The following is a 17,065-nucleotide window of genomic DNA, read 5'->3' as shown; positions in this document are numbered from 1 at the left end:
ACATTAAAAAAAAAACACACAATAACAATTTCACAAACGTAAATACTTTAAATGACAATGTTTCTGCTAAAAGAGCAAGTAGAAATGACAATGTTTCTGCTAAAAGAGAAAGTAGAAATGACAACCCAGTTATTCGCCGCTGTACTCCAGCCCAAAGATCAGCACTGAATTTGCTAGGTTTGGAAGCGTCACCACGGCCGACAATGCGCTATCGTTCCGGCCGTCTCAAGACGGATGAAAGATAAGAGAAAGTATTAGTCAGATGATCACAACAAATACGCTGTTCCAGAACTAGTCACTGAGAAATGGTCGAGGAGTTTCTGGCAAGGGGGAAACACAATCCAATCGGTCGTTACTAAGCCCAGCTACTCCCACCAAGCCTGCTGTAACACCACCCCTGTATTACGGTAAATAGTGAATCACAACGCTCAGTGCACTCAATAGGGTGCGGATTATAGGATCAATCACAGTAAATGGCGAATCACACCGCTCCGTGCACTCAATAGGGTGCAAATTACAGGCTTGCCGTAACGGATACGTTATCAATGAATTTACAGTCCTCCTCAGTCGCACTCCCGAACGTAAACACTGCGTGCCAGGATGACGTCACTTCCAGAACGAGAATGACGCGCTCGCTTAGGCGCCATTCCGTCCCTCTTTTATATTCGCCGCGCATACCCGATCCGCCCCTAATCATTATCATGATGGAGCGCATCACCACAAAAGGAAAGTATAGTATCAAAAAAGTTCGACGACCCTGGACTTGAACTCGGGTTGCCCAAAGCTAAAAAAAATATTGTCAGGGTACTGACAACTAGGCTATTGAGACTAGTAACTTCCTTCAATTTTATAAATATTAGAACCTTATTGTGTACGAAACATAGGGGGAACGGAATCCGACGGCAAATAGTTCAGCTGTCGAAATCCGTTCCCCCACTCCCATTATGAGAGGTGTTTATGTAATGGCTTAAAAAATGCTGATTCTATTTTTGTGAGTGTATGGAGCTTAAACAGCATCAATTTGATAAATATAAGAACCTCAGTGTGTCAGAAATATGGGGGGAACAGAATCCGACGGCAAAAAGAAAAACAGTTGTCAGAATCCGTTCCCCCACTCCCATTATGAGAGGTGTTGATGTAATGACTTAAAAAATGCTGATTCTATTTTGTGTGTGGATGGAGCTTAACTTGCATCAGTTTAAAGAATATATTTTTTGCCTTTTATTATGATAGGAAAGTATAGTATCAAGAAAGTTCGACGACCCTGGACTTGAACTCGGGTTGCCCAAAGCTAAAAAAAAATATTGTCAGGGTACTGACAACTAGGCTACTGAGGCTAGCAAAATGCTACTATTTAATAAATATTAGAGCCTTATTGTGTAAGAAACATAGGGGGAACAGAATCCGACGGCAAAAAAACAGCTGTCGGAATCCGTTCCCCCACTCCCATTATGAGAGGTGTTGATGTAATGACTTAAAAAATGCTTATTCTATTCTGTGTGTGGATGGAGCTTAACTTGCATCAGTTTAAAGAATATATTTTTTGCCTTTTATTATGAAAGGAAAGTATAGTATCAAAAAAGTTCGACGACCCTGGACTTGAACTCGGGTTGCCCAAAGCTAAAAAAAATATTGGCAGGGTACTGACAACTAGGCTACTGAGGCTAGCAAAATCTTACAATTTAATAAATATTACAACCATATTGTGTACGAAACATAGGGGGAACAGAATCCGACGGCAAATAGTTCAGCTGTCGAAATCCGTTCCCCCACTCCCATTATGAGAGGTATTGATGTAATGGCTTAAAAAATGCTGATTCTATTTTTGTGAGTGTATGGAGCTTAAACAGCATCAATTTGATAAATATAAGAACCTCAGTGTGTCAGAAATATGGGGGGAACAGAATCCGACGGCAAAAAGAAAAACAGTTGTCAGAATCCGTTCCCTCACTCCCATTATGAGAGGTGTTGATGTAATGACTTAAAAAATGCTGATTCTATTTTGTGTGTGGATGGAGCTTAACTTGCATCAATTTAAAGAATATATTTTTTGCCTTTTATTATGATAGGAAAGTATTGTATCAAGAAAGTTCGATGACCCGGGACTTGAACTTGGGTCGCCCCAAAGCTAAAAAAAAATATTGTCAGGGTACTGACAACTAGGCTATTGAGACTAGTAACTTCCTTCAATTTGATAAATATTAGAACCTTATTGTGTACGAAACATACAGGGAACGGAATCCGACGGCAAATAGTTCAACTGTCGAAATCTGTTCCCCCACTCCCATTATGAGAGGTGTTGATGTAATGGCTTAAAAAATGCTGATTCTATTTTGTGTGTGGATGGAGCTTAACTTGCATCAGTTTAAAGAATATATTTTTTGCCTTTTATTATGATAGGAAAGTATAGTATCAAGAAAGTTCGATGACCCGGGACTTGAACTCGGGTCGCCCCAAAGCTAAAAAAAAAAATAGTCAGGGGACTGACCACTAGGCTACTGAAGCTAGCAAAATGTTACAATTTAATAAATATTAGAACCTTATTGTGTAAGAAACATAGGGGGAACGGAATCCGACGGCAAAAAAACAGTTGTCAGAATCCGTTCCCCCACTCCCATTATGAGAGGTGTTGATGTAATGACTTAAAAAATGCTGATTCTATTTTGTGTGTGGATGGAGCTTAACTTAAGGCTGTAATATTTATCAAATTGCTTTAAATTGCTATCCTCAATAGCCTAGTGGTCAGTTCCCCCATATCTTTTTTTTTTAGCTTTGGGCGACCCGAGTTCAAGTCCCGGGTCGTCGAACTTTCTAGATACTATACTTTCCTATCATAATAAAAGCCAAAAAATATATTCTCTAAACTGATGCAAGTTAAGCTCCATCCACACACAAAATAGAATAAGCATTTTTAAGTCATTACATCAACACCTCTCATAATGGGAGTGGGGGAACGGATTCCGACAGCTCTTTTTTTGCCGTCGGATTCTGTTCCCCCCATATTTCTGACACACTGAGGTTCTAATATTTATCAAATTGATGTTGTTTAAGCTCCATCCACACACAGAATAGAATAAGCATATTTTTAGCCGATACATCAACATCTCTCATCATTGGGGTGGGGGAACGGATTTCGACAGCTGAACTATTTGCCGTCGGATTCTGTTCCCCCTATGCTTCTTACACAATAAGGTTCTAATATTCATCAAATGGCTTTACATTGCTATCCTCAATAGACTAGTGGTAAGTCCCCTGACAATATTTTTTTTAGCTTTGGGCGACCCGAGTTCAAGTCCCGAGTCGTCAAACTTTCTTGATACTATACTTTCCTATCATAATAAAAGGCAAAAAAATATATTCTTTAAACTGATGCAAGTTATGCTCCATCCACACACATTATAGAATCAGCATATTTTAAGCCGATACATCAACACCTCTCATCATTGGGGTTGGGGAACGGATTCCGACAGCTGTTTTTTGCCGTCGGATTCTGTTCCCCCCATATTTCTGACAAACTGAGGATCTAATATTTATCAAATTGATGCTGTTTAAGCTCCATACACACACAGAATAGAATAAGCATATTTTAAGCCGATACATCAACATCTCTCATCATTGGGGTGGGGGAACGGATTTCGACAGCTGAACTATTTGCCGTCAGATTCTGTTCCCCCTATGTTTCTTACACAGTAAGGCTCTAATATTTATCAAATTGCTTTAATTTCCTAGCCTCAATAGCCTAGTGGTCAGTTGCCAGACAATTTTTTTTTTTTTAGCTTTGGGCGACCCGAGTTCACGTCCCGGTTCGTCGAACTTTCTAGATACTATACTTTCCTATCATAATAAAAGGCTAAAAAATATATTCTCTAAACTGATGCAAGTTAAGCTCCATCCACAAACAAAATACAATCAGCATTTTTTAAGTCATTACATCAACACCTCTCATAATGGGAGTGGGGGAACGGATTCCGACAGCTGTTTTTTTGCCGTCGGATTCCGTTCCCCCTATGTTTCTAACACAATAAGATTATAATATTTATTAAATTGTAACATTTTGCTAGCTTCAGTAGCCTAGTGGTCAGTCCCCTGACAATTTTTTTTTTTAGCTTTGGGGCGACCCGAGTTCAAGTCCCGGGTCATCGAACTTTCTTGATACTATACTTTCCTATCATAATAAAAGGCAAAAAATATATTCTTTAAACTGTTGCAAGTTAAGCTCCATCCACACACAAAATAGAATCAGCATTTTTTAAGCCATTACATCAACACCTCTCATAATGGGAGTGGGGGAACGGATTCTGACAACTGTTTTTCTTTTTGCCGTCGGATTCTGTTCCCCCCATATTTCTGACACACTGAGGTTCTTATATTTATCAAATTGATGCTGTTTAAGCTCCATACACTCACAAAAATAGAATCAGCATTTTTTAAGCCATTACATCAACACCTCTCATAATGGGAGTGGGGGAACGGTTTTCGACAGCTGAACTATTTGCCGCCGGATTCTGTTCCACCTATGTTTCTTACACAGTAAGGCTCTAATATTTATCAAATTGCTTTAAACTTCTATCCTCAATATCCTAGTGGTCAGTTCCCTGATAATTTTTTTTTTAGCTTTGGGCGACCCGAGTTCACGTCCCGGGTCGTCGAACTTTCTTGATACTATACTTTCCTATCATAATAAAAGGCAAAAAAATATATTCTTTAAACTGATGCAAGTTAAACTCCATCCACACACAGAATAGAATAAGCTTATTTTAAGCCGATACATCAACATCTCTCATCATTGGGAGTGGGGTAACGGATTTCGACAGCTGAACTATTTGCCGTTGGATTCTGTTCCCCCCATATTTCTGACACATTGAGGTTCTAATATTTATCAAATTTATGTTGTTTAAGCTCCATCCACACACAGAATAGAATAAGCTTATTTTAAGCCGATACATCAACACCTCTCATCATTGGGGTGGGGGAACGTATTTCGACAGCTGAACTATTTGCAGTTGGATTCTGTTCCCCCTATGTTTCGTACACAATAAGGTTCTAATATTTATCAAATTGAAAGAAGTTACTAGTCTCAGTAGCCTAGTGGTCAGTTCCCTGACAATATTTTTTTTTAGCTTTGGGCTACCCGAGTTCAAGTCCCGGTTCGTCAAACTTTCTAGATACTATACTTTCCTATCATAATAAAAGGCAAAAAAAAATATTCTCTAAAGTGATGCAAGTTAAGCTCCATCCACAAACAAAATAAAATCAGCGTTTTTTAAGTCATTACATCAACACCTCTCATAATGGGAGTGAGGGAACGGATTCCGACAGCTGTTTTTTGCCGTCGGATTCTGTTCCCCTCATATTTCTGACAAACTGAGGATCTAATATTTATCAAATTGATGCTGTTTAAGCTCCATACACACACATAATAGAATAAGCATATTTTAAGCCGATACATCAACATCTCTCATCATTGGGATGGGGGAACGGATTTCGACAGCTGAACTATTTGCCGTCAGATTCTGTTCCCCCTATGTTTCTTACACAGTAAGGCTCTAATATTTATCAAATTGCTTTAAAGGGACACCAGGCAAGTCTGAGTGTTTTTTCTCTACGAAGCTCCCCCTAGCGTCTGGTAGTATAATGCTTTCAAACACACTGTCGTAAAAACGAACTGTTGTCCCTCCCCCCTCGCCACGAGCAACCCAGCTGATCAGCTGTCAACCCAGCTGAGCAGAGGAACCGGCTATTTCAAAACCAGTTATGTCTACCGAGGCAAGTAAAGCAATATTTTCTTCACAACTGATGGCGAGGTTTTTTTATTTTTTTTACTGTGTTATCATGCATACTAGTATTTTTACCAGGAACGAACGATATGAACGAGGCTAACTACTGCTTTCGTGTTTTGTTTTTTTGGGAGAGTGGACATGAGCATAAAAATATATATATATATATCGGAGGATAATATTTGTCTAAAGTTATATTAGCAAGGCCTAAAAGTTAATCTGGTATAATGACGGTTTACCTTTGCTTGTCTAAGAAAACATCAGAACGTTTATTCTAGCTCGATCATGATATGTGCAACATGTTTATTGCCTATTATCCGACTTAGTGACATAAAATAAAAGTGTAGGCAAAAGCAAGAATGCGAGGTCTACATCTGACTTGGAGACTTCTCTGTCTTTCAGCTCTCGCCATTCTGAAAAAGCTTGACCAATATTGATACGTGTGCGAGCCCTCGCTCGGTCTGAAGCTCTTTTCCTTTTTTTTAATTCTTCTGTCAAGGGTTTTCGCTGCTTCTTCCCCGGCTCTGCCATTATCAACAATCTCTAGCCGAATTTCTTTAGCCTGCCTCTGTGCTGGGGATGCTTGCCGTAAACTGATCCTGCTTCTCGCGATGTTTGAGACTTTGTGAGACTTTGTGAGACTGAAGGACGCGGGAAGGATACACCGAACTTGCAAGCGGGATATTCTTCCTACAGGCAGTATTTGCGGGTGCGAGAGTCTTCATTCGCCCTGTAATGAGTCATTTAACCATATACCGACTTACGAAGATGATTTATTAACACGAAAAAGTTGCCTGGTGTCCCTTTAACTTGCTATCCTCAATAGCCTAGTGGTCAGTTGCCTGACAATATTTTTTTTTAGCTTTGGGCGACCCGAGTTCACGTCCCGGTTCGTCGAACATTCTGGATACTATACTTTCCTATCATAATAAAAGGCAAAAAAATATCCTTTAAACTGATGCAAGTTAAGCTCCATCCACACACAAAATAGAATCAGCACATTTTAAGCCGATACATCAACATCTCTCATCATTGGGGTGGGGGAACGGATTTCGACAGCTGAACTATTTGCCGTCAGATTCTGTTCCCCCTATGTTTCTTACACAGTAAGGCTCTAATATTTATCAAATTGCTTTAAACTGCTATCCTCAATAGCCTAGTTGTCAGTTCCCTGATAATTTTTTTTTTAGCTTTGGGCGACCCGAGTTCAAGTTCCGGTTCGTCGAACTTTCTAGATACTATACTTTCCTATCATAATAAAAGGCAAAAAAATATATTCTTTAAACTGATGCAAGTTAAGTTCCATCCACACACAAAATAGAATAAGCATCTTACTGACTGTGTAAGAAACATAGGGGGAACAGATCCGACGGCAAATAGTTCAGCTGTCGAAATCCATTCCCCCATCCCAATGATGAGAGATGTTGATGTATCGGCTTAAAATATGCTTATTCTATTCTGTGTGTGTATGGAGCTTAAACAGCATCAATTTGATAACTATTAGATCCTCAGTTTGTCAGAAACATAGGGGGAACAGAATCCGACGGCAAATAGTTCAGCTGTCGGAATCCGTTCCCCCACTCCCATTATGAGAGGTGTTGATGTAATGACTTAAAAAATGCTTATTCTATTTTGTGTGTGGATGGAGCTTAACTTGCAACAGTTTAAAGAATATATTTTTTTGCCTTTTATTATGATAGGAAAGTATAGTATCTAGAAAGTTCGACGAACCGGGACTTCGCCCAAAGCTAAAAAGAAAATATTGTCAGGCAACTGACCACTAGGCTATTGAGGCTAGCACATTAAAGCAATTTGATAAATATTAGATCCTTACTGTGTAAGAAACATAGGGGGAACAGAATCCGACGGCAAATAGTTCAGCTGTCGAAATCCGTTCCCCCACCCCAATGATGAGAGATGTTGATGTAATGACTTAAAAAACGCTGATTGTATTTTGTGTGTGGATGGAGCTTAACTTGCATCAGTTTAAAGGATATATTTTTTTGCCTTTTATTATGATAGTAAAGTATAGTATCTAGAAAGTTCGACGAACCGGGACTTGAACTCGGGTCGCCCAAAGCTAAAAAAAAAATATTGTCAAGGAACTGACCACTAGGCTATTGAGGCAAGGAAGTTAAAGCAATTTGATAAATATTAGAGCCTTACTGTGTAAGAAACATAGGGGGAACAGAATCCGACGGCAAATTGTTCAGCTGTCGAAATCCGTTACCCCACCCCAATGATGAGAGATGTTGATGTATCGGCTTAAAATATGCTTATTCTATTCTGTGTGTGGATGGAGCTTAACTTGCATCAGTTTAAATAATATATATTTTTTGCCTTTTATTATGATAGGAAAGTATAGTATCAAGAAAGTTCGACGACCCAGGACTTGAACTCGGGTTGCCCAAAGCTAAAAAAAAAATTTGAGGGAACTGACCACTAGGCTATTGAGGATAGCAATTTAAAGCAATTTGATAAATATTAGAGCCTTACTGTGTACGAAACATAGGGGGAACAGAATCCAACGGAAAATAGTTCAGCTGTCGAAATACGTTCCCCCACCCCAATGATGAGAGATGCTGATGTATCGGCTTAAAATATGCTTATTCTATTCTGTGTGTGTATAGAGCTTAAACAGCATCAATTTGATAAATTTTAGATCCTCAGTTTGTCAGAAATATGGGGGGAACAGAATCCGACGGCAAAAAACAGCTGTCGGAATCCGTTCCTCCACCCCAACGATGAGAGATGTTGATGTATCGGATTAAAATATGCTGATTCTATTTTGTGTGTGGATGGAGCTTAACTTGCATCAGTTTAAAGAATATATTTTTTTGCCTTTTATTATGATAGGAAAGTATAGTATCAAGAAAGTTCGACGACTCGGGACTTGAACTCGGGTCGCCCAAAGCTAAAAAAAAATATTATCAAGGAACTGACCACTAGACTATTGAAGATAGTAATGTAAAGCCATTTGATGAATATTAGAGCCTTACTGTGTAAGAAACATAAGGGGAACAGAATCCGACGGCAAATAGTTCAGCTGTCGAAATCCGTTCCCCCACCCCAATGATGAGAGATGTTGATGTATCGGCTTAAAATATGCTTATTCTATTCTGTGTGTGGATGGAGCTTAATGGTGATGATATAACGCTTTGTTGTCATGGTATAAAAATATTTTTAACAAATTAAATATGTATTAAATTACAATTAAGTTTTTAGTGTAATCTTAAATGTATTTTTTTGCAGCCTGCAATGACTAATACTTTGCAGCTAATAGAGATATTCATGCTTTTTTTCCTACAGTAAAGTCCCACAGTCCACAAACAATGCAGTCCTACTGTACCTTTACTAGCGATATAACACCAAATTTATTCACAAGACCAACGCGCTAATATTCCACAAGAAACTGACTGTCATAAAACTTTGAACTGCGTGCACTGACGTCACTGCCATTACATATAGGCTGAGGTGCCTCATGTGATCCATTTAAGCAGAACGCTTTCTCCGATGGTAAGAGACACTCTCTCATCTCCCTATAATAAAACAAATATCTGGAGGCATGCTCCAAGCACACTCTCATCCCTATTCCCACATTTGTAGTAATGACACTATAACGCAAACCAGAAATTGTAACGCATGAGCACGCGATCATTTCTTGTGAGTACGCGATAGTTTTCTCGTGCGCACGCGAAAGTCTGTATATGTTTTATTTTTACAAAGGTCCCTTCAGGTACATCGGAGTTGCCAGTACATTTTTTTTTTTTTTTTCAGTTAGCTTGTTTACTGTTTAAAAGTCTTGCGGTTGTGTAAACACTTTATTGTTTAGTGCAAATTAGCACATATTTGATGAGATAATGCCTAATTTGCATATTTAAACATTAAATTACAGTGATAAATACACTTTATTGATGGTCCCCCAACTGACATTCTACTGACTATAAGTAACTTTGCAACTACATGTCAAGTCTTTATTATACTAAACCAAACCCTAACAACTAACCCTAACTTAACAGTCTACTAACAGTCTACTGCAGTCTACTAATACTCTGGGATTTGCAATGTAGTCGGACATGTAGTTGTTGCTTAACCCACCTTTTCAGTTCCCCACATAGCAACATTGTGACGTCCCACATCCGGCCCACATCTGGCACATGTGGAAAGATGATCTGGCCCACATGCAGCATGGAATGACGGCCCTTGGGTGGCTCACTCCTGTTTGCCAGATCTGGGCCACAAGCAGGCCATAGCAATGCCACATGTCAGCCAAGAGCAAAGAAATAAACCAGAACTGGACCTTATCTGAGCCGCAAAACCTGTGTATATTAAATATGGAGTCATCTCAGCCTTAATAAGTCTGTTAACAAGCAGAATCACTGAAGGAAAGAAGAGAACAGAAAAAGAAACGAGCAGAAACACAAGAAGGACAACTGACTTCCAGCCACAGCCTTAGATGAAATCAACTGAAGAGAAGTGTTTTTATGCGTGTTTATTTTGCATGAGTAAATTTATCTGCAATATATTACACATGCAGTACCATATCTGATGACATATACATCTATATACTATGAAGTTTATTACTGAATATAAAATTACATACATTATGATATATTAGTAAATATATTGTCACATATTTGTCAATATATGAAAAGCGACAATTCCTTATGTATTATTCAATATATTGTAATATATTAACACAATATATTATTCTGTATATTTTCAAATATACGGTTAAACCATGTAATATATTGATCATTCATATATGTGAAATATATTTTCGTTCCGTAAGGGCATGGACACAGTCGGTGAAGTTTCTCCTGAGAACAGCGGAGGGCAGAAGGCTTCAAGAGTGACCGGATGTACGGTCGAGAAAGGAACCTTAGGCAGGTTGTCAGGATGAGGATGCAAAATTGCTTTCACCATTCCAGGGGCAAAGTCTAAGCATGATGGCGAGAAAGACGTGAGGTGATAGCCATAAGAAAAAACATTTTTAGAGTCAAAAGCTTGTTAGTCACTGACTCTAGAGGTTCAAAGGGGGTCTCTACCAGCCCCTCAAAGAATATAACTAAGTCCCATGAAGAAAACTTGGTTCTAGAGCGAGGCCTCAGCCGCCTGGCCCCACGGATAAAGCGAGCAAGCAGAGGATGCTTCCCGAGTGGTACCCTGTCAATCAAGCTGTGGCAAGCCGATAAAATGGCCACAGAAACTCTGAGAGTGGCAGGGTATGTGCCTGCTGATAACTTTTCCTGCAGGAAGTCCAGAACTGAAACAATTTAACAGTTAACTGGATCTGCATGATGTGCAGTGCACCACCTTTCAAAGACACCAGATTTACTGACGTAAATTCTTCTAGTGGAGGGAGCCCTAGCACTGAGAAAGTTCTCCATGACTTAGGGTGAAAGTCCAGTCTCCCTCAGTTGGTACCCTTCAGGGGCCAAACATGAAAGTTCCACAACTCAGGCCGGGGATGACGGCCTGAGGCAGGGATTGTCCCCTGCGCTTGAAACAGAAGGTCCCTCCTTTCCAGTATTACCCAGGGTGAGAAGTCGAGGAGAGATATTATCTCAGAGAACCAAACTCTGTTTGGCCAACGCAGCACTATCAGTAAGAGGCAAGACCCTTGTTGACGAACTCTCGCTAGAACTCTGGAAATGTGTACAGGTGCATTCCAGTGCGTGAATGCAGACCGCCCTGGTGATTTATGTAAGAGACTGCCGCTGTGTTGTCCACCCGCACTAGGACATGGCAGCCTCTGAGCTGTTGGAGGAAGTATTTCTGGAGGTGCAAGTCTTCGTGAACAGCCGATGGCACGTGCCGTTTGCTTGGTCGCACAGAGGAACAGGTCTTTGGCTCAAGGAAGCTCAGAAAACGCCTCCTTGACGATGGAACCTCCCGTACCCAGGCCCTTCAGCAGGTCAGCCTGGTACGCCTGCAACACTGACATGGTTCGTTTGGGGGTCTCTTGCTCACGTGGTTGGTCTAGCTGTAACCCGGCCACTGTGTGAGTAGTTCCTCATACGCTTGATCATTGCATGAGTAACACTCAGAGACAGGAATCTCAAAATCCATAGCGGATGCAAGAGATACGCTGTATACACCGGGGAACGCTTTAGGATTGCGCAAAAGGACATTCAGATCTGGAGAAAGAGCAAGCGATAGGGACAGACCCGTCTCCTGCTCCTCAGCCAGTTCCATACGAGAGCCCCACAATGGTAGAGTGGGTGCTGGCCTTAGGAAGTAAGCAAGATGAGCGTGTAGCAGTTTAACCGGAAAACCCTCATAGTGCTCACACTCGCCCTGCTTCAACGCAAGGGCAGCATGCTCTTCCCCCAAATAAACGAAACAAAACTGGTGTGAATCGCATTCAGGCATGGGCCGTGAACATGGAGACACACACCGCTTACGTCGCTCATTTTTCTTTTTCTCTTTTTTTTTTTTTACCAGAACGGGAGAAGAAAGAGAGAATTTTCTGCACACTGCCTAGTGAAACTAACTCCTAGCAGAGAGGCAGAAAGAGAGAGCTTGTCACACACACATACAGTATGCTCTGAAGACAAAGAAACCTGAGGATGCACCTGTGGCACATCTAATTATAACCTCTGACGAGCGCGCATTCCAATGACGCCACCGTCTGAGGCTACCAAGTTCAATTTCATTGAAATGTTACTTCACAGCTGGTCAATCAAAGATATTCCCAAAGCGCTATCAGCGCAGCATAGAGTGAAGCTTTTGAAAGGGAACTTGACTACCTAAAAAAAACTATCCCTCAAATTTGATTGGTTGATTGGAATGTTGATCCAGAAACATGTTCTACTCCATGAAATAAAGTCCTTTCAGTAGATGAATGAAGCCTAATCTTTAGATGAGGAGAGCTGTAGCAGGTTGAAATAATCCACCAAATATCCCACAAACAATTTGTAAATCCTTGTGAGGATACAAAAAGGTCACACGATGGTACGTGGTAAGGGCGGAGTCCTTATGTTAAGTAACTCTTTTTCTTGGGAGTCAACCTTCCTGGCATCAATAGTCAGGCCCTTCTAAAAACAAATAAGTGTAAACTTACATCAGTATACATGTGAATAAACATAGGCAATAAATAACCACAAATGAAAACAAAAAGTTTTCAAAAAAGAAAACAGCATCTTGCATCGATTGAGCAGGAGTGTCACTCAAAACCATGAACCATGCTGCTAACTCCAAACAAATCTAACTTCTTGTTAATGGCTGTTCACTCTTAGGAGCATTAGCGCCACCTATAGTACTTTGTAACCTATATCCTATTAGCTATAGTCTACAATAATGATGGTCTGCCAAGGTCAGAAGACTACCCTAGTGAACAAAACCTACACCAAAATTTAATTAAAATACATTTATTTCATACTAAGTATACTACAAATCCATTACCATATTTACTGACATATCACTTGAGACTTACTGATATAAATAATATAATTAAAATGTACTTATTTTTTTGCACAATGCACATTTCTTAATATTAAGCCTAAAATGTCTTTCAATATCACTATTAATAAGGATTGTATGATCTCTGTCAGTCTTTAAATGAAAGATATTTACAGTGTACCTAAAGTATACGTGCAAGAGTTCCACTTTAGCCCCATCAAATACACTTAAGTATATCAATTTAGTCTACCAAAAGTACAATTGCAGGGTATTTATATTAAGCACATAAATATGTGAATGTATTTGTAGTATACTTAGCATAAAATACATTTATTTCAAATACATTTTGGTATGTTTATTTTTCACTAGGGTATTTTAAGAATGCGGCATTAGATGGCGCTGCGTGTTCATTTACCAGATCCCCACACATCCTGATCCAAGCATTGCACCATATTATATTAATTATATTATATCTAAACTTGTGCCATGTAGAAATGTAAAAAATCCTTTATACACATTTGTATATCCGTTTTACCTATACCTCTGAATACCCTCTGCACTTACAACATCACAAACACTAAAATAACTGCAGCTAACAGCATATTACGGCAAGGGCTGAATTGCATGAGTGTATTTGTTACATAATACATTTCCATAAATGGGAAACTAGTACTTATATTTTTCAATATACTGCAATATATGCATTGACCATGTATGGCTATATATTAATACATATGTAATATTTATAAATGAAGACAAAAATAGCATTACATGTAATATTCACAAAGTTTTATCCTTTATTGTGTACATATATTGCCCATACATGTTCCTATATAAATGTGAATGTAAGTTCACACAAATATAGTATATACACACACATTCACAGAATGCGTTACAACAGATTTCTAGTTCCCAGCATGCTTTGCTTCTGACTGCATTTTTGCATTAAACTTGACTGTTTGATTTGTTTGATCACATTTACATTGTAAAGCGGATAAGTAAAAGATGAAAAATCATGTACACTTAAAAATATTGTTTCACAGACAGAAGTTAATGATATAAGGTGAGTATTTGACAAAGAATACAAAAATATATATTTTAAAACAATTAAGAACATTTCTGCATTTTACTTGACTGTTTGATCACATTTGCACTGTAAAGCTGATAAGTAAAAGATGAAAAATCATGTACTTTAAAAAATTAAAAAATACAACAATATAATTTACATTTAAAGGGATAGCTCACCCAAAAATGAAAATTCTGTCATCATTTACTTACCCTCATGTTGTTCTCTCTTGTACCTCTCTTGTTGCACAAAGCAGGGAAGAAACAGCTGAAAAAGAAAAAAAATCAAGTTTACCCTTCATCTCCTCCCATTCATCTCTGTTGAAGTAGATGCGTTCAATGTGGTTATCATTTTTACATTTAAAAAAAAAAAAAAAAAAAAAAATAAATAAATAAAAAAAATCACACAATGTAAACCCACTAATCCCCATTTGTCCAAAAACTTGAGAGTAGTACTCGTGGGGTCTTTTTTAAAGTGTAGTTCCCTGCTGTACTTCTCAAATATGAGCAGTCTTTGAAACTGTCTTTGCTTGGCCATTTTATCTCAAGAAGTCCGTGGACTCGATCCGCCGTCAGGTCAACTACTTTCCTGTCAGGAGAGGCTCCTAGATGTGGGGCATGATGATTAATTATTAAGCCACAAGGGAACACTTTGTTCACAGTGAGTGCTTCATAATCTGCAGCAGCAACAGGTTCAAGATCTATGCCTCTTTTCATTGCTTTTGTTTGAACTGTTTGTTTAGCAGTCATGTTAGCAGCTAACTTTTCAAAGTCTTTTACTCTGCAACAGACTTGCTTGAAAGATGTTGATGTAATCCTCTCTGCACCTAGTCGATGCCAAGTGGTGCTGCTTTGGTCTCTGGTTCCACTTTCCAGGTGTAGTGATTCCTCTGGTGTAATTATCAAACCTCCATAGAAATCATGTTCTCTCTGGTTTAAAACAGTTGTGTAGGAGCGTGGTTGTGGAGGCAGAGGCAGTGTAGGGTGCTCTTCAAAGGACACTGTCTGCTGGGGTAAATGGTAGGTTAAAACAGACCCTAAAGGTAGCTCACCAAACGCTGTGGAGACCAGTTCTTTCTGTTGCTTTCCAGCTGTTAATAATTTTAACATGTGGCTTCTGCTTCCTAATGTTTTTAGGTTTTCCCTCAGTTTATCTTCAAATTCACCACAGGGCAATGGAAGAGGGACTGGGCAATAAAAATTTGAGAGAATTCCAGCACTCGTCCGGTCAACTCTTTGGGGATTTGCATTTGGTGGTTTTACTTTGGAAACTGATACTCTGCTGATTGACTTTGGCTTCAGGCCTAATGTTCTTGATGGCACATGCCATGTTTGAGGCAAAGAGGTTTTACTTGTTCTGGGCGGTACAGATTTGTGCCCCATTTTTAGGTAGTGAGCCAGTGTGTACAGTAGTCCCAGTAAGTGGTTGCAGTGCCCAAATCCTGCTTTACAAGTGCAGTGGGTGTCTTGGATATATGGGCTTTGTGAAGACAGATCCACCTGCAAAAAAACAGCAAAAAACATTGTTAGTAACAAAGTCAGTATTAGCACTGAAGGGGTGGATTCTTGAAACATTTCAGGACTTACCAGATACCAGTGTTTTTCAGAGTAAAAACGTAGGCTACTAATAAAATTCTGATTTCACTACTAACCCATGAACATTTCCTGTTTGTTTTCCAAACAACAGTTGAAGACACTTCAGTTCTAACCAACATTAACACAACATGTCATAATGCTATTATCCAAATGTGGAACTTTTTATAATTTTAATGGAGAAATTAAAATAGTAAAACAGGAAATGTCAGCCTGTTGCTATTGTTTACATCCCTGGAAATGGTTTATAAATACATGATTACATTATACTGAATGTGTTTGTTTAAATGTATACAAGTACATGCATTTATATTAGTAAAAATAATATTTTTGGGGGGTGGGGGGTGGGGGGGGGTTGGGGACAGTTTATGTTTTGGAACATAGTAATGTTAGCAGGTTTAAGCTTAACCTGTTTTTTCCACTAACTTCCTTATAGTACTTGTATAAACCAATGTACTTAAATTGGAACAACCACTTATCATAAATAACCTAAATTCATATCACCTGTACACTCTGTAATGACTCGTTATACCCGAAACACCTGGTATTTAGTATGAACCAACACAAAAGGTTGAAAAAACAAACTTAAAACCTTGAACTTCATATGAACATGGAGGGTGCAGAACATTGCAAAAAAACGAACCAAAACCTTGAACTTCATATGAACCATCCTGAACATGGAGGTTGCAGAGCATTGCAAACAAAAATACAGATACCTTCATGGTGTAAGCCGGTAAATTACCTCGTTCTTTCGCATCGAGCCCTCACACTACAGCCTCCTTCGTTTCTCTTCACTGTAAACCACAGGTATCACATACATCAAATACTACTGTTTTTGAATTGGCTAATATTGTCATCATCACATACAATCGGTAAGTTACATAGTGCTACTTTCAGCATAATTTTACTAGCCTGTTCGGCAATATTAGTTCTGTCAGCTCGCTAAGCTAACCGAACAAGAAAGCCGAAAAAAGTAGATTTTACCTTCAACATCGTGGATATACCCCTCAATCCAATTGCTGTATCCCTTCAGGAGAATGGACCAAGGTATTTTTGAGTCTTTGTCCGCCCATGACTCCACTAGGTTGATAGTAAGAGGAGGAAGACACGTTAGATTGCTAGTCCACACGGCCATATCCTGTTGTTATGTCCTCCCCTCACAGCTTCTTCTGGAATCAAAACAGCTGCAGGCTGAATAAGGCGTATTCAAAACCTCTGTCCCATTC

General features: G+C 39.2%; 1 protein-coding gene across 2 annotated transcripts; it reads right to left on the bottom strand.

The window, feature by feature from the left end:
• Positions 1–11,719: 11,719 nt before the first annotated feature.
• LOC311297498 (uncharacterized protein) lies at positions 11,720–16,963 on the bottom strand. 2 transcript variants are annotated; one of them, XM_084419813.1, is made up of 5 exons: positions 16,824–16,963; positions 16,582–16,633; positions 14,703–15,746; positions 14,460–14,514; positions 11,720–12,817 (listed from the first exon to the last, which is right to left on the bottom strand). In XM_084419813.1, the coding sequence occupies exons 2-5, from the start codon at positions 16,594–16,596 to the stop codon at positions 12,801–12,803; spliced, it is 1,131 nt and encodes a 376-aa protein (XP_084275939.1). In that variant the 5' UTR covers positions 16,597–16,633; positions 16,824–16,963; the 3' UTR covers positions 11,720–12,800. The 2 variants fall into 2 exon arrangements, with proteins under 2 accessions (XP_084275939.1, XP_084275940.1); XM_084419814.1 differs by lacking the exon at positions 11,720–12,817 and having other exon boundaries at positions 13,817–14,514; positions 14,655–15,746.
• Between the last annotated feature and the right edge of the window lie 102 nt (positions 16,964–17,065).

This window comes from Rutilus rutilus, assembly GCF_951802725.1.
Source record: "Rutilus rutilus genome assembly, chromosome: 9".
NCBI lineage: Eukaryota > Metazoa > Chordata > Actinopteri > Cypriniformes > Leuciscidae > Rutilus > Rutilus rutilus.
The sequence above is the reverse complement of the archived record's forward strand: the minus strand, read 5'-3'. Positions and strand labels throughout refer to the sequence as shown.